The sequence below is a fragment of the Protomyctophum bolini genome (genome assembly GCF_963924005.1).
Source record: "Protomyctophum bolini genome assembly, chromosome: 5".
NCBI lineage: Eukaryota > Metazoa > Chordata > Actinopteri > Myctophiformes > Myctophidae > Protomyctophum > Protomyctophum bolini.
Window position 1 is genome coordinate 24,505,818 of NC_137866.1, and position 18,309 is coordinate 24,524,126.

General features: G+C 42.1%; 1 protein-coding gene across 2 annotated transcripts; it reads right to left on the minus strand.

The window, feature by feature from the left end:
- Positions 1 to 80: 80 nt before the first annotated feature.
- Positions 81 to 15,786, minus strand: kansl2 (KAT8 regulatory NSL complex subunit 2). 2 transcript variants are annotated; one of them, XM_080762753.1, is made up of 10 exons: positions 15,717 to 15,786; positions 12,199 to 12,457; positions 11,221 to 11,393; positions 9,559 to 9,673; positions 9,039 to 9,202; positions 8,557 to 8,720; positions 4,498 to 4,594; positions 2,526 to 2,779; positions 1,485 to 1,649; positions 81 to 505 (listed from the first exon to the last, which is right to left on the minus strand). In XM_080762753.1, exons 2-10 carry the CDS (start codon positions 12,447 to 12,449, stop codon positions 416 to 418), a joined length of 1,473 nt encoding a protein of 490 aa, XP_080618879.1. In that variant the 5' UTR covers positions 12,450 to 12,457; positions 15,717 to 15,786; the 3' UTR covers positions 81 to 415. The 2 variants fall into 2 exon arrangements, with proteins under 2 accessions (XP_080618879.1, XP_080618880.1); XM_080762754.1 differs by having other exon boundaries at positions 1,472 to 1,649.
- Between the last annotated feature and the right edge of the window lie 2,523 nt (positions 15,787 to 18,309).

An 18,309-nucleotide genomic window follows, 5' to 3' on the forward strand; every position in this document is an offset into this window, starting at 1 on the left:
ATTTATATGTCCCATCTGGACGAATATAATCAAAGACATTTTTCAAATAAATACAAATAATAAATCAAACAAATCTCAAAATGGTTTGTGGATGGTTTACTGAAAATTAACAAGCTCTTGTGCGCAAAGCTGGACACATTTAAACTTCATGTTCAGAAAAATTACATGTGCCCCGGTATAGCCTAATTATTTTAAGGCAAGTAAATATGAACACAGACAGACACCAAGAGAAACATTAAACAGACAAGAAAGACCCAAGATGACAAACGGAACTGGAATCCAGGAATAAAAACAACAGTATCAACTATAGTTTAAAAAGCCTTGGATGGAGTATGACGACTTAATCAATTCCAACATTAGATTGGTCAACTCAATATCAGTCTTTGTGGAAAGTGAGCATCTTGAAAGACTGTTCTCATCTAGTAGAATCAACTGCAGCCGTGTTGATGTCTTCAAATGAACCGTCAGTGGCGCCGTCGTCTACTCCTACAACCTCAGACACAACCTAGACGAGAGAAAACCATTGTCATCATCCATTGTCAAACCCAACAGACAAAAGAATTACGTGAAATAAGGGAATGCATACATTTCCCTCGCCCATTGCTCTGTATGCAGGAATCAAACCCAACAGACAAAAAGTTTAAAAGAATTACACAAAATAAGTTATATGAGTTGGTCAAAAAACACAAATAAACAATAAAATATGCATACGTTTTATTAAGTTGTATGAAATACTTGCCATTAATATAGTGGTTGCAACTGTATTCATTTATTGCCCAAGTCCCATGGTGGGAGTTCTGCTCTGGTTTTGGTGAATATTAAAGTAGTTCCGGTCATTTTGTGGGGGGCACCGGGACCACACATTAAAAGTGAATTTTGCACAAACTCTCCCTGGATGCCAACGATGAACCTCTGCCCCAAATATTCCAGAACGGCCTGTTATAGCGACACCAAGACACAATTTATTTATATTACTCCTCCAGATTCTGTCCAAAAATCCCGCAAATCGGTACACACCATCTCTATAGTCATGTGTTCAAGCCGGGGTCTGTCCGATATTTCATATTCCATCCTAATTGGCCAACATTGGCTTTCAAAGTTTGCAGGATTGGCCCGTTTTGAACAAAAAGCCTCAAATCATGAACGCAGCGTGCAATTTACGTGAAATCTTTCACAGACTTTCCTACTAGGCTGAGGAATATATCCCACCCTCACATTGGCCTGTTATAGCACCACCAACAATTGCAACAATTGCAACAATTGCAACAGTTGCAACAATTGCAACAGTTGCAACAATTTCAACAGTTGCAACAAGTGCAACCACTATATTAATGGTAAGTATTTCATGCAGCTTAAGTTCGGAAATTCGGAACTATCCCTTTAATTGACCGTTGGTGTTAAATGAACACTGAGCATTTGTAGCATTGTAGAAAAGGTGCAGAGGAACATTTAAAAACAAACGGGTCCATACTGGAGAGTTTTACCTGGTCATCCATAATGGCACCGTCCAGGTCTGGGTCCTCTCCAGTCAAGATGTCCATGGGGTCCTCTGCGATGGCTCTGATGGTGTGGTCCTCCAGGGCCAGGGCAGTGTCAAACTGTAAGGGGGACGGAGGGCCCTGCATGCCGTCCCCTTCAACATCCAAGTCCTAAAAGACATCAGAGGGATAGGGGAGTCTGTAACGTGAATTCACTGTTGCCACTTTATACTCTTCAATACTTTTGGTTTCTGATCCCTGCATCTAGGTCTATGACCAAACATACAGTAGATAGTGTGGGTGCTACAGTCACGTAGTTATTCAATACATGAAACCACTATAAGAGGAATATCAGTGCACCGTTTATTTGTTGTAGAGAAGGAAGGCATTATCAAAACAGCTGGAAATTGTCATGAAATAAAACGCATGCCATGAAAATTTCATGGCTAGTCCATGATCCACAAATCACACAACAAAGTGACAACTGTATTAACCCATTTTGGGGCGGGAACCCATTTTGGTTATACTTTAGCTATTGAAAAATAGCAGATCTACAAGCTCATAGCGCGCCACCGAGTGGCAGAGGGCCTTTCTGTGTGGAGTTTGCATGTTCTCCCCGTGTCCCCTAGGGTAGGTACCCTCACAAAAAACATGCAGTAATCCTGGTCACTAAACTCCCTCCCCCTGGCCAGCCGGGGCGCCTGATGGAGGAACTGGTTGGAATAACGTGCTCCTTCCACGTGCTACGTCCAACCAGGAAAACTCCCCCCTGTCAGGTGTAAAGGAGCAACTTGGACACTCAGGCATGAAGGAAGCATGAGTTCAAGTCCGTTGCTCTCCCCTTGTCCCCCATATATGGGGACTAGGTTGGTGGAGGGTGTGTAGAGCCCAGGATCACATTAGATGATTGACACAGGGGTGAAACATGGGTTACAAAATCGTGGGATAAAAATATATATAAAAAAAAAGTGAATGTTTTTTAACTCCGGTCTAAATGGGTTAAGCACAACTTTATGTGAAGAAAGTAGAAAAGCATTTCTGACATACATCACTGAACTCTAGAGGAAGGCTCTCCGTGGGCTGAAGCTCTGCTGCACTCAGGTACATGTCTTTGGCCGCCAGGGTGAGTTGTTCCTGTGGCGGAGGTTCCTGCTCGGGCTGGTACATGGGGGGAGGCAGCGGGAGGTGAAGCGGACAGCGGGGCTCTTCGGACTGGCCCATGTGCACGGTGCGGTCGCACGGGACGTCCTTCAGCCCCGGACACATCTTGAAAAGCACTTGATTACTGTCCTGGTAGATGTCTTGCGTAACATTTTTTTTTGTGTCAAGGACAATGATAGTTCCAGTAGCAGAATACTTCAGAGCAGAATACTTCAGACTTGCGTGAGAAACAGTGTTGTTTTTGGCAGCAAATTTCTATTTTAGCTTAGTTTAGTTTTAGTCACCTGGAATGTTCTAGTGTTTAGTCTAGTTTTAGTCGACTAAATGTCATACGATTTTAGTCAACTAAATCTACAGTTGATTTAGTCGACTAAAATGCGTTTTGACAGGCCTTGATGTCGTTGTAATGAATTTTACACTTTGGTTGCATGCTGAAATGCGTCGCAGCGCGACACGTTGTGAGATTGTATATCTGCTATTTTCAGCATGCAACCCAGCATAAAACTGGATCTCTTGTCCACTAGTCCCTTCCTAACATTTTAGTCTAGTTTTAATTTGTTGACGAAATTGTCAGTATATTTAGTCTTAGTTTTAGTCATCATAGATTCGTTTTTATTTCGTTTTAATCAGTGAAAAAAGGTAGTTAACGAACATTTTTCGTCTTCGTTTTAGTCGACGAAAACAACACTGATGAGAAACAGCTTCCATCCACCCAAAACAATGGAGAATCACGAGAATAGAATTGTATGATTAGAAAAAAAGAAAGAGAACAGTTACACAAATAATCGCTATTTTTCCAAGAACTGCAATTATCCCCATACAAATACACTTTGTGTAATTACAGCAAGACGTAAGACTTATTGTTTATTTGCAAAAAGCTTGCCTGTACAAATGTTATGCCTGAACGGTTTTGTACAATGAATTAGTACTTACCGTTTAAGCATGGCTATTAAGAAGGATCTTGCAGAAGGATCTTAGTGTAACACTGTTTTCTGAACTAATCAGTTTCCAACTAACTTGGCAGTAATGACAAATTAAATACTGACAACAACTATTTAGTTCTGAAAACTGATGCAGACAGAACCACTTTGTGGCATAGAATGTAGTGCAGATGGAGGCAAGTCTATACAAAATTATATGAGGCTCATATGAAGCACAAAAAAAAACAGGAAAACAAGAAATAATCACAGTGATATTTGTCAGGTGAAAGAAGCGCTGGTTTCATTATTTAGTAACGAACGCTCCTCTCACCCGGCCTGTCTCAATCATAACATTACGTTACATAACATTGGGTGTTTAAAGATTTCTGTTACCTGCCTCCTGTTACCCGGTCATGTGACTTGAGTAACCAATACATGACAGCAGCGTGTGTCAGCGACTCGGCAGCCAATTAGGACTAGGTCCCGACTAGGAGCCAAAGTAGTCATTACATTTGACTAATTCATGTCAGGTTTCACCTGACAAAATTACTGCAACAATAAAAAACTATATATAAACAGCCTTTTGGAACTGTGGAAGAAGCACAAATGAGCTCCGTTTGAATCCAACAACTGCAAGTTGTCAGTCATGATCAGGGCCATGTGGAACAAGATTCAGGAGAAAATGTTAGGCAAGGCAACTTTAAATGAATACATTATCTCACTTTCAATTACAGCTTGAAATCCAACTGTGGAAAGAGATTATGGCAATACATATACTATACAGTATATAAACAGTAAATGGTGCATAGCACCATTTCCAATTGCTATGCAAGGGGCACCAAGAAAACATTTTCGTTATGACTGGCGTGAAAATGGACCAAGTTCACAATACAGTGGGCTTATTCAAACTACTGTACACATGATGGAAAAAAGGATACGTGAGATGCAGTGTCGAGTCATAGGCAGGCATGGGTTTGTGCATCGGGTGCCTTCTACGAAGGAAATGCATTTCTCATACACCGTCCTTGCATATGGCTAGAAAAATCACAAGAACAAAAAAGGTTAAACGTAAATTACCATACGCAACTAGGATTTACAAAGCACTATACAATCAAGACTGCACTTAATGTCAGTCAATCTGAGAATCCCATCGGCAAATATTCGGGAAAACAGCGACCCCTGTTCCTCGAAATTTGCCACTGGGGGCAATGTTAAATAGAATTGGTGTCAACCGGAAAAGGCATTACTTTTCCGCCTTGCTCCACTCCCGAGTGGAATAGTAAGAGAGTGGCGACACTCTTTGATCTCGCCACAAAGCGGGTGCCTATGGGCTATAGTTCCAAACAATGGAACTATCCCATTGAGATAGAACGAGTACTTACACATTCCAATTAATTGTTACAATGGGAGTCAACGCTAGTGTCGCCACTCTCTTACTATTTCACTCGGGCTCCACAACTACCGCTGCGCGACACTTTTTCATTCCTACTTTCAACCTTTCTCGTGCGGAACAAGGAGACATGACAGGAGACGTGGAGGACTTCTTTGTTTGAAATATTTAATAGATCGGCCACATCGGCGAGATGGTTTGGCATGTTAGCCACGCTGGATATGGGAAAATCATCATATGAAGTTAGCTAGCGAGCCTTCTGGTATTCATCACTCTTTTCTTTTTCGACATTCTTCCCCATGTGAATGTGTATCGCAATGCAATAGTGTTGTAATCATAGCCATAGTGCATGCAATGGCGTTTTATTCAAAACATTGGAGTTTTCAATAAATCCATCTGACTGACATGTCACACTAGTGCCTAGCCTGGGCTCAGTGGTCCAGGCACCTTGGCCGGTAGTCCAATTCTGGCAGTGTGCCGCGGGTTCGACTCCCAATCCCGACGGCCTTTACTGCATATCACCCCCCCCCCCCATCTCTCTCCTCCATTTCCTGTCAGCCAGTCTGTCTTGAGAGACTATTGACCAACCAACAGGCTCCTTCTACCTTGTTCTGCCTCCTTCTGGTTGTTTATGCTGAGTTAACAAAAAAAGAAATCTGAAAAATCATATTTTGAGAAAAAAGAAACAAAAGATTATGCAGATTCACTATACTGTACCAGAGATTACTTTTTAGTGGAGCCAATATTAAATTAAGAATTGGATACATTAAATATCAATACGAGGGCACCTGAAAAACGTTTTTTTTTGCCAGGTTAAACCTGGCTTATGATCGCTGCTGTTGCCTAGGAGGACCTTTGCACGACCCAGTCCCGATTGGCTGGCCGAGTCTGACCCCATGCTCTGAAACGCAGCCTAACCCAATGGGAGACTGACCCCATACTCTGAAACGGTGCGCAGAAGTCTCAACCAAGCCCCCATGACTTCCATTGAAGTGAATAGCGGGGGGCGGACCCGTCGCTCCTCATCCACTCTAGTCTAGTCTGTAATGCCGCAGAAAAGGGGGACAGATGAACAAGGGGAAACGCTTGTATGTATGTTGTATCTGTATGTTGTATGTACAGTATGTTGTTTGGCTGTATGCTTGTCATTCTTGTTTTATTCCAATTGTGGTGGCTGGAGAAATCTCCGACCAAGTAACAATAACCAGTGGGTTTACGGGCAAGCTCTGCACAATATTAACAGTGCCATGTAGCCAATAGAGTTTATGCACAGGCACAAACTGAGTGGCAAAGTGAGTTTAAGGTTGTTGAATGCAATTAGATAGGACTTTTGTTTGGACATAATGGGCTGTGTAGTTTTTTTGCCACCCAGTAGGTTGTTCCCGAACTTCCTGTACCACGTCCGGGTATAATCATGATGTCACATGCATACCCTGTATTTCGCTTTGAATAGGAACAAAATCATTTCAATCTTGTGATGTTTCTTCTTTTATTCATTGCTATTGTAGCACTTTGAGATTCCATGGAATGTAAAGTGCATTATAAATAAAAATCCATTATTATTATAGCAGCAGTGTGTTAAAAAACCCCAGAGGAAGACACTTATGTAAGGGATAATGTATTGGTTGGGTGGTCATTGTTGATAGATAAAATCACAGACTTTATATATAAACAATGACCACCCAGCCATACATTATCCCGCGGCTGACAAGTGACAACAAAACAAAAGTATTTCCTTGTGGTAACGAAAGTATTCACAGCATGTGCACGAGTCGCCTCGGGAAAAAGGATGTGTGGTGCGTTGATCAAATGGAATACATTTTCGGGTACTGCATCGTCCATTTCAAATGTTTTCAAAAACATTCTTGAAAGCATGTCGTTTAGTAAAATGACATTATGTGTTAGTTTACATGGTCATGTTGGGCACAGCATAAAATCCCAAAAAAGAAATGCTTTGATTGTGTATATATGTTATCAATATAAAAAAATGATATATATATATATTTATTTTTTTTAATGTTTTTTTGTTGGCCTCTCCTTCTGCAATGTACTCCTTGTTGATTCACGCATGTGCACTGCCGTTCACATCCTTGTTTGCGGCTTGAAAAGAATGGCTCGTATCTCCTAATCTAGGGTTTTGACCAGATGTTCGGTCTTCATTTATTTCCCGACTTCAGCATGCCTCTCGTTTGGAATATTAACGCTTCTAGAGAGACTTTAGCTTGACCAGCGCTTGACAAGATTCCCGTCTGTCCCAACAGCCAGGAATCTTGGTGTTGTCCTGGACAGTCAGCTCTCGTTCAAAGCTCACATCACAGCTGTCACTCGATCCTGTAGGTTCACACTCTATAACATACGACGAATTAGACCGTTCCTCACCCAGGAATCAGCCCAGCTCCTAATCCAGACAACAGTCTTGTCAAAACTCGACTATTGTAACTCCCTCCTTACTGGCCTACCAGCATGTGCACTTAAGCCTCTCCAGCTGATCCAAAATGCCGCAGCTCGCTTGGTCTTCAACCAGCCAAAATTCTCACATGTCTCCCCCCTGCTCCGCTCCCTCCACTGGCTCCCGGTCGCTGCCCGCACAGAATACAAAACTCTGATGCTGGCATTCAAAGCAACCAAAGGTATGGCTCCCCCATATCTTGCAAGTATGATTGAATCCTACAAACCCTCCCGCACACTCAGATCAGCCAACGCAGGGAAGCTGGAAGTACCCTCACTAAAAACGCCGGGACAACGCTCCACACGTCCCAAACTCTCCCTTCTGGCTCCAAAACTGTGGAATGCACTTCCCATTGCAGTCAGAACTGCAGCATCACTCCCAATCTTCCACCGTAGTCTGAAAACCCACGTTTTCAGACTCCATCATGGCCCATAGCACTTACCCTACCCCCTTAGATAGCATTTATGTAGACTTGGATAGCATTTGATACAGACTTATAGCATGTTATGTAGACAGCACTAGAATTGCATTGTATATAGTCATAGCACGCCATAGTACATATGTATAGCATAGTATATATGTATAGTTTATATGTATAGTTTAATTATATAGATATTCCACTGTTACTTTCTTAGCTTACGCATGTTTCATGATAAATGATTTTATATGATGTATTCCCATGCTTTTGTTCTTGCTTAATGTAAATCGCTCTGGATTAAGAGCGTCTGCTAAATGCCTAAATTGTAAATTGTGAGGTAAGAATGAAAGATTATGCCCCCTGGTTTTGGTGGGGAACCTTTCAGAGTAAAATCTGACATATCTGGTGGCACTACTAGCACCATTATTTTGAAAACCTCTGGCACATTCTAAGTGTTAATATAACGCCATTTAGGTCATCGCTATAACATTATGTTGCGATGCGATATAATATTATAGCAGCGCAGCGGGTAGGCTACTTAGGCCAGTCAACTGCTGATGTGCAGCCCCCCCCCCCCCCCCCCCCATATGAATATAATTTGATATGAATGACTCCCAGTTGTTTTATTTTATCTCTGCCTGTGTGAGCACAGGTTTAGAGGGGTGAGTAATTACTAGCTAGCAAAAAAGAAATCCATTGTAAGTGACCAAATGCCAAGGCTAAAAGCTAAGGAGACACACCTGGAGAGCTCCTTCTGTGGCGGCCAGCCTCCTCTCCCTGAGCTGCCTGTGCAACAGGGCCTCCGCACCGTACCGCCGCCGGTACCGCCGCAGAGCTTTGAGCTTCTTCAGGTTCTCACGCTCTTTCATGGACAATCCCTCAGGTCCCGTCAGCAGACTTGGCCCTGTAAGTAACACGCACACACACACACACAGAGCATACATTATAAAAAAGGACAAAATAGGAGCTCTGGGGTGCTGGAAAGACATGGCCGCTTTTACTCTTTCGTTCTCTGTATGTGTACATTTATGCAGCACAGCATTAACCGTTTAATGCTGTGCTGCCATTACGACATGCACCAAAGCAAATTCCTTGTATGAAAGTAATTGGCAACAATAAAATATTCCTCGCTCCACATATAAACATGTACCTAATGGGAAGTTAAATCAGCCAAATACAATTCAGCGCGACGTCTGAACAGTGTGATATTCTCCATCCGTACCCAGTGTCTCGTGCTCCACCTTGCGACTGTGTAGATATCTGCGCTTCTTCTCCTTCAGCAGGTGCTGCAGCCGTTTGAACTGGTCGATGTAGAGGGACTGTAGCCTAATCAGTTTCTCCCGGGTGATCAGAGCCACTTCTTCGGCCGTGTAAACTCCTGCATGTCTGTAGTGGCAAGAAAGGTATAGTCACAGTCACACTGTGGGCAAAAAGTATCATTTTAAGTTTGCTCAAGGAAATAGAGCATTTGAGGATCTCGTGAAGTAATGGCCCGATTAAAGAACTCCTTGACTGATGTTCCACAAATTGATTCACCGTCACCCCGATAGATTCAATAGAATAGACACTTGGACAGAATAAAATGTTGCCCGTTCAAAACACAGTCATGGCCAGTGCTGAACAACATAAATAATCAATTGGATGTAATGATAAACGCTGACCAAACGTTTAGGTTAGAGCGATTGAAATCTAATTATCGAGACAAAGAACAAACAAAGACAAACAATTGGGTGAGACATTACTTGAGTGGATCTTCGTGATCACTGTCGACACTGTCGGGCTCACTGTCAGGATCGCCCCTCCATGTCTGGTCCAGCACTAGGGGAACCTGCTCCTCCTCACTCCAACTGTCCTCGTCTAAACAGAATGAAATGTACACACATCACCACAAACTGTGAGTATATATATTTTTTTAAAGAAATCTTGGGCATGGCCAGACTGAGACAATGACAATTCGGGGCAGAAGTCATACAGCCACCAGGCCACCATGCACCTCCACAAGGGGAAAGGGTCAGACATACTATTGGTCCGACTGCCGTTAGAAGACCCGACAACCTACCTCAAACCCTAACCGTGAGCACAGGAGCAGCGCATGTCCGACCACATATCCGACCGCTGTTTCTGCATGTCGGTCCGTTGGTTTTGTCTAATCTGAGTGTGCATCCCCTCCACACACACACACACACACACCAACCGTAAATCATGGACAGTACTTCACACTAGAAGTGGATATTGGTTATCCTATTAAACGGGGTTGGCCCTAAAAGCTCAAACCAAATATCACGTGAGGGATTAACAAAGGTGGGGACCCTTTAGTTAATCCCGGCATTTGTTAATCCCCAATTAAACGCAACAACCCAAATTCAGACGGTCCTCCAATCCAATGCTTTTCTCATCCATCCATGATATTAAATGTCCTCGCCAACATGTGCCTCTCAGCTCTCAACACAACAGCCAGGCTGACAAAAACGTTGTTTGCATGTGGACAGTGGAGTTAGGCCAGTACAATTATTAGGGGTCATGCCCTTATTGTTTTCAACGCGTACGTATTCCGCCATGTTTAGCAAGTTTTGGCAGTTCTGTGCAGTTTTCCCACAACATTGAGCAATATGGTAGAGGGCCGTGAGAATCCCATTAGTCATTAGTCAAAGACCTTTAGATCTCAGAATGAGTCAATTTTACGAATCGCTCAATCCACTTTGATTGAGATGTTGTTTTTGACAGTAAATATTGTTTTAGTCACATTTTAGTCACCTGGAATGTTTTAGTGTTTGTTTAGTTTCAGTCAACTAAATATCATAATATTTTAGTCGACTAAATCTATAGTTGATTTAGTAGACTAAAATGATGCCGTCGTAATGGCTGATTTTACACTTGCTGAAAATAGCAAATTTACAAGCTGTGTAAAATGACTTATACTGGATCTCTTGTCGACTAGTCCCTTCCTAACATTTTAGTCTAATTTTTATTTGTTGACGAAATTGTCAATATATTTAGTCTAAGTTTTAGTCATCATGTCTTAGTTTTCATTTAGTTTGTCAGTGAAAAAAACATTGTTCGTCACAGTTTTAGTCGACGAAATCAACACTTGGTAATCACTTCCCTTGAAATTGCATTTCCATGAATGCGAGTGAAGACTACAGCGTTGACAGACAACCTCTTCAGCCAATCAGCATAACAAATAAAGCCCACGTCATCTCCAGTCTCCAATCAGTGAACGACACTAGCCCGGAACACGGAACCTGATTGCAGCTCTCAGCGGGTATCATGCCATGCCAGGCAACACATCACAATCCCAAGAACAGCGACAATCACAAACCCTATATCGTTCGTTATTAAAAAAAAAAAAAGATTCACAGAATTTAAATTAAACTAGTGGTGACTACAAAGTGCATCACACTTACCCAGAGTGCGGCTTGCTTCACTCCGGCTTCCGTCGAGACCCTGCGTTTCCGATCGGTTGTATCCACTGAGCTGAGACAGCAGTGTTTCAGGGGACGGACCAGCAGATGCCTTTCTCATCTGAGCACGGAGAGCCATGGCATTCCTCCGAGCGTGCTCTGCACAGAATGTCACCCTGATGAACAGAGGAAGCCATTAGAATAGTGGTGGATGAAAAAGAGACAGCGTACAGTAGGTAAAGATACTTCCTGACTCCTAAAATCTGAGTCTGAGTGAACACATAAAAGGACATTTCTACTTGACAGCAGGGCTTAACGCATTCTGACCCGAGATCAGATTCTAGAAATGTCTTCTACATCCTGACAGTTTTCTGAAAAAGCTATGTTTCTATGTCAGTCTCCACCGAACGCAGAACCCCTAGGGAGCACCATAAATGTATGTTTGTTAGGTACATTTTTAACCCTTTCTGACCTGAGATTTAAAAAATGTCGTCTACATCCTGACAGTTTTCTGAAAAAGCTACGTTTCTGTGTCAGTGGTTCTTCGATTTTTCAAAAATAGTAGACCTACAAGCTCGTAGTGCGCCACTCGGTGGCGCGCTATGAGCTTGTAGATCTGCTATTTTTCAATAGCTAAAGCATAACATAATGCTAACACCAAAAGGGGTTCCCGCGCAAAATGGGTTAAAGATACCATGGTTTTGCCTCACTGTAAACTGGGTTAAAGCCAAAACAAATCCCAAGACTGAAAATATTTTTTTTGCACATCTGCACTGATCTCATTAAATGACCCCTATGAGATACTCAGGACTGAGAACTTTAAGCCCTGTGACAGCATTTGAAGATTTCAAAGAAGAATCAACTGCTAACCAGGCCTTGCGGAAATCTACAATGTTGTGGGATTTTTTTTTTTTTTGATTTTCTTTCTGCAGATCCTCGTTGTCGAGGCATTTTAGAACGTTTCCACTTTTCCACACATACCCGTCTTTCTTCTCCACCTTCGGAGCGGCGCTGGGGCAGCGCTTGCCGTTCTTGGTGGAGACATAGCTGCATTGTTTATAGGGGGCGTTCTTGTCCTCCAGTATGTGCTTGATGCAGAAGTCCAGGGCGTCGAGCCGAGGCTGAGGGCAGGGCCGCTGGGTGAAGGCGCAGGCCTGGGGCTCCTGGGGGCGAGCGGTCTGGGTCACGCGACCCCGACTCGACGGCAGCACGTGGATCCGTATTCTGTTCATGACGAAATCTGGCAAGGCAATTGAAAAGGGGTATTCATGAAGGCGTCGTGTTTTTATTAAAACCCATTCTGACCCGAGATCAGATTCTAAAAACGTCTTCTACATCCTGGCAGTTTTCTGAAAAAGCTATGTTTCTGTGACGGTGGTTCTTCGATTTTTCTAAAATAGCAGACCTACAAGCTCGTAGCGCGCCACTCGGTGGCGCGCTATGAACTTGTAGATCTGCTATTTTTCAATAGCTAAAGCATAATAGCATAATGCCAACACCAAAAGGGGTTCACGCCCAAAATGGGTTAATGGTTATAGGATCCTAATGAGTAAACAATCAGTGGCTGGAACAGAAGGGGTTCCCAGTCCGTTACATTTTGAATTTAAAATCCACAAGTGATTGTTTGGCTGACAGATTGGTGGTCCCCGTCTGTTGAGCGCAAAGGCTACGAGTTATATTTACAAATCGTACAGAAGCTTATATTATATCGTTGGCCGGACATAGCGCGTGGAAGGAAAGGAACGCGTTATTCTGATCAGCTCCTTTGCCCTCCATCAGGCGCCCCGGTTGGCCAGGGGGAGGTAGTTTAGAGACCAGGATTACTGCTTGTTTTTTGTGAGGGTACCTACCCTAGGGGACACGGCGAGAACATGCAAACACCACACAGAAAGGCTCTTTTGCCAACCCCACCTTGGGCACTGATGACACAGAGGAGAGAATACGCCCCCAGCGGGAATCGACCCCAGGACCTTCTAGCTGTGAGGCAACAGCACTACAGACTGTGCCACCGTGACCCCCAAAAAATTTAACATTCTGGAGTTAAGTGGTTTCTTCCCGACAGCAGAGATATGTAAGCTGACAGCTGTCTGTGTTTATGAATAAGCACAGGCTAGCTCTGGTCCATAGTGTTAGCCTGGGAACCAGACGAAGACTAATCTGTCAGTGCAAAAAATAAATGCCCAATATCCTGGCAAAGTGAAGGAGGAGAACTTCTAGAAGAACTGGACCAGTGACACTCAACCTGTGTGAGCTCTAAAGTCTAACCATACCAGTAAGACGCCCTGAGGGCGAGAAGCGACCTCACCCTAAACTAAAGGATGAGGTCGCCCTAAAGGACCTCACCCTAAAGGATGAGGTCGCGCTGAAACAACAGAACTTCTTAATACGGCACAGTTGAGAAGCAGGAGTTAAACACTTATACCGCCATTGCCATAGATCTAGGTCAATTAAAGCCTATTATTTAAGGCAATGGTGTTAAGCGCAGCATTATAGCTTTTATAGCGCTTTTGATCGATCAAGCCACAGTGCTACTTAAGTTAGCATCGGGTAGCTAGCTGGGTCGCCCATCTTAGATCGTCATCACCATAATAATCCATTCTATCTGTTTCTTTCAATCGCCTGCATCTCCTATTCCTTGTCCCAGATGGCATTTTTGGTCAATACGTTTCTTTGATGGCACAGAGCCGATGATGTGGAGCCCTCCAGTTCCCCGGTATAGATCCATCTTGTAAACAACAGTCGAACGGGACCCATTTCATTTACTAGTTTATGCTCACTTCCGGAAGTCTGGAAATGTGGCTTTTCAAAATAAGAGCTCAACTGGGAAAAATGCTGGCGTGAATTACATCCTAATTTGTCAATAAATGCGTGTGTTAATCTGGTGTCAGTGAGGTCAGATGTAGATTTGCTGGCTGGCTCCATATATGCAGATGTAGCAGAGCCATAGAGTATAGAGACAGAGTTGCGACATTGAGGGGGCAGAAAACAGCCCAGTCACGTGGTTCATTAGTCCTCTCGGAACCCCCTGGGTCAGCTCATTCTTTCGTGGACCCATTGGGTCCCTGTTCAGAAGTTTGTTTCCTCATGCAAATTATGGAACGCAGACATAAATACCGTCGGAAACGTCATCTCTGCGGCGTTTGAGTGATTGTGATCCCGTTTCAAACAAAGCATATAAGAGCTATAGGATACAACGGAAACCGATGAGAATTTTGGGTCCACCAAAGAATGAGCTGACCCAGGGGGTTCCGAGAGGGGCTAGTGGTTCATGTACTGCACGAGCTCAGACTCTAATGCATTCCGTAAACTTCCGGTGTCCCTATTCACCAATAGAAGTCTATGTAGAAGAGCCGCAATTGGACTGGCCCCATGAAGTGAACAGAGTTGTATTGTAACTCTGTCTAAGGGCCGATTCATACTATTTTAGAGCCGAATAAAATTCGGTTCGGCGCTGTAGAGCCTACAATGTGATGTCATTTGAGGTTCGGGGGGGGGGGGGGGGGGGGGGTACCGTCCTAAAGTCTTCTCTTCGGTGCTACTGAAAATTAAATTCTGACGAGCCGCACTACAGCGCCGAAACAGCGGTAAAATAGGAGTATGAATCGGCCCTTACTCTATGGCTCTGAGATGTAGGTGATCATCCCGTCTTCTCCATGCCATGATCTTCATATATAGACTGCCATATATGTTGACTGCCATATGACACAGAGCGTGTCACGAGGCGTGATGGACTGACAACCATATATGGAGGCGGCCATATATGGAGCGTGTCACAAGGCGTGATGTCACGAGGTGTGATGTTCTGACATCCTTATATGGAGGCGTGGCCGACGGACCGACTGGCGTGTTTTGCAGGTTTTCATAGTAATCTACAACTTAGGGTCGCAATTATTGCAGGTGGAGCTTTAACATCAACGCCTAACAATTTATTTAAGACTGCCCGCAAGTATTGTCTCACAATATTGTACTGCCCAATATGCAAATGTAAATATTCAAGCACAACTAACAAACATCGGATGGATGTGTGTGAGTGTGTCTGATCAAGTAAAGCAGACAACTTTAATGCAAATACACACACACTACAACTGAGGTAAGTTAGTCTGGGTCAAACGCAGCACTTAATATTGTAACGGCATGCAATGATCTACATCGAGAGTACAATTTTATACTAATATAATATTTTAAGTCTTTAAGAGAACAGAACAGCCACTAAAGCTAAACCAACATGTGGCCAGACGACTCAGACCGTCAAGGGCTGTATTCAAAGTTAAACCCGCCTCTTCTTACTGCGTCACGGCAGTTTGCTGTTGGCTGCGCAGTCAGTCGCCATATTTGATTAGCTGTGGTGGCTAATGTTAGCAAATCCCAAGTTCTCTTTAATAATTGTTTTTCATTCACCCGCGACGATATGCAGCCTATTCTCTGGACACTACTAAGGCACTCCGATGTCGAAAGATGAAAATATTTCATAATTTAGGCTGGTAGCCGGCGGCGCTTACCTTGTTTTCAGTTAGCCAGACCGACCTAGCTGGTGAACAAACAACACTGTGTGTCTGCTCTGCAACTGCTACTCGCCTGCTTGCCGAACAAGCTGAGCACGCCCATTTCGGGTTTTGATAGCGGTGATTGGTTGAAAGCATATCATGAATGTAGCTGCCAATCAGTGGTGGTTGTCTTGGGAAAAAAGGCAAAGCAGTTTCTTAAACTATTTATTGACAATTTGACATAGGATTATATCAACCACATATCAAAATGAACAGTGTTCACAAGTAACAATGGAGACCTTTAACTCAAAACAAGATCCCAAATGATTCAATTCCAGACCTGAGTGTCACTACTACACTAAACACCAAGACGTGACAAATTAAGAAATTTCAAAGTTGCAGAGGTGCAGCAATATTACGGTACTTTGCATTGTTAGGTTGCATGAGTTTTATATTATCATATCAACATATTTTGCAACAATTCTCGACACAAGTCTTTAATGACTTCCTAGGGCCAAATACTGTTAATACTCAAGTTGGAAGTTTAGCCATCAAATTACATGGTAATGATAGAACACACATATTCTGTCCAACAATGACAAATGAAACATTTAAAATTGTTTGCCTGCTAGGCAATTTTACTGGGATAAAGATTCAGTGCACTCAGTTTTTTCCACTTGTTTCTCAGTGATAACCAAAACTTGACAGATCAAACGAATATCTCTGCTAACCTGAGCAGTCATCAGAGCAAACATGTTATCTATTAAGGGCCATTTAAAATCACATTACTGTGGTTTCTCTGGTGTATTAATAATGTATTATTGTGAACCTCCAATAAAACAGAAATGTTTTAGTTTTTAACAGGGGGGACAAAAAGGAAAGAAAAAAAGTATGTTGAATCATAATACTATACAATCAAGTTCATATACGTTTACAGGATCCAAATGTACATAAGATATCCAATAATTCTGCTTTACACACAGCTTCTTTCACAATTTAAATGGGAGTACATTTTCAAAAATGTAATGTAAAAAATAATTCCTATGAAATTAGGCAGCTTTCAGACCCAACGCCCTGAGGTGGAGGTACGCTGAAGTTCCTTTTTACCATGTTTGATTGAAGCAACTAAAACACTTGAAGAGCACAAGCAAATATATTGAATTGACCTATGTAATGGGTTAATCCACTGGACAAATCTGTAGCCAGACCTCCATCAAGCTTGCATTTTGCATTGAGAGCGGTGTAATAAGACCGTCTCAACATGATTAAAACAAACCAGGATGAACACAGGTGTACAGTATGGTTTACAAACCAAAACACTTCCCCTAAAGGAAGTGTATAAATTAAAGAAATACTATCATACAGACAGCAATGGAAACAACACAATTTGGTTCAAAACAACCAAAAAACAAGCTGGTTTATCGTTTCTCTTTATAAGTCATATGTGCACTGTGAATATGTAAATAATTTGTGCAGGGTATGGTCAATATGAAGGAAACGCAATTATAAAGACAGCCTTCATGATGGCCTTCATTCTGGCAAGATTTTAGAAGCAGGTCAATATCTATGGATATTGCTATTAATCTCAAGCATATAGACTGTATTTTCATCTCTCATACAATTACGATCATCCTGGAAGTGGAAAAATGAATAACTTCATGTTGGCAGTTCCTTTATTGTGACCATACCCTGTAGATATGTTTTATGAACCAGACGTACATCCTTGGTATAAACTTTGTCCATTAGTGTAATTATTGGTATATTGACATAGCGTTTTTAATACAACCATTTAAAACAATGACTGCAAAACAATGACTGCAACACTTAAAATCTAAAATCAAACATACAAGATTCTTATCTTATTTACATGATTTTTTTTTTTACTATTCATAACAAAATGTAAAAATATTTTGTGTTTGTTTTTAAACATTTTACAATCTTTATACAATTGTTTATCAAATAATGCAGATAATTACAAAACCAAGTATTGACAAACTGAGCATAGGGAGTGTGAGGGTACTACTACCTATGCTTCCGAGGCTACAGTATTTTTTATATTAAAAAAACAAAAACATGGCTTTGGGGACATGCATTCTGAAACTAAACTGTACAGTTAAAAAAAAAAACGAAACAAAAAACCCTTCCGCCTAAAAAGGACACGGCAAAGGGGAGGCCTTTTGTCTTTTTCTTTTAAGAGGACAGTGCTCCTCAAAAGCATTCAATTCTAATAATAAATAGTGTACTATAAAAACATTATAAAAGACAATCGCTAGCAAGACTTTAGGTAATGCAAATACGTTTCCTTTCCTACATGTTAAAGACATTTGACATCCTTTAAAACAGTGATGGCAAAAACGCCAGGTCCCATCATCACATTTCATTTGAGTTGACGAGATACAAAAACGATAACATCAAAAATAGTATGTACACTTTTTCCCATAAATATGTATTTTTTTCCTTTCTTCCTTTTATTTTGCAAGCTTTTAAAGCCATTATTGCCCCCACAACAGCTCTGAACACAAAGAAAAAGAAAATAAGTTTTAAAAGCATACTGAAATATCAGAAGTACATTTCTTTGCTGTCAAGCTGAAACCCACAAAACATCAAC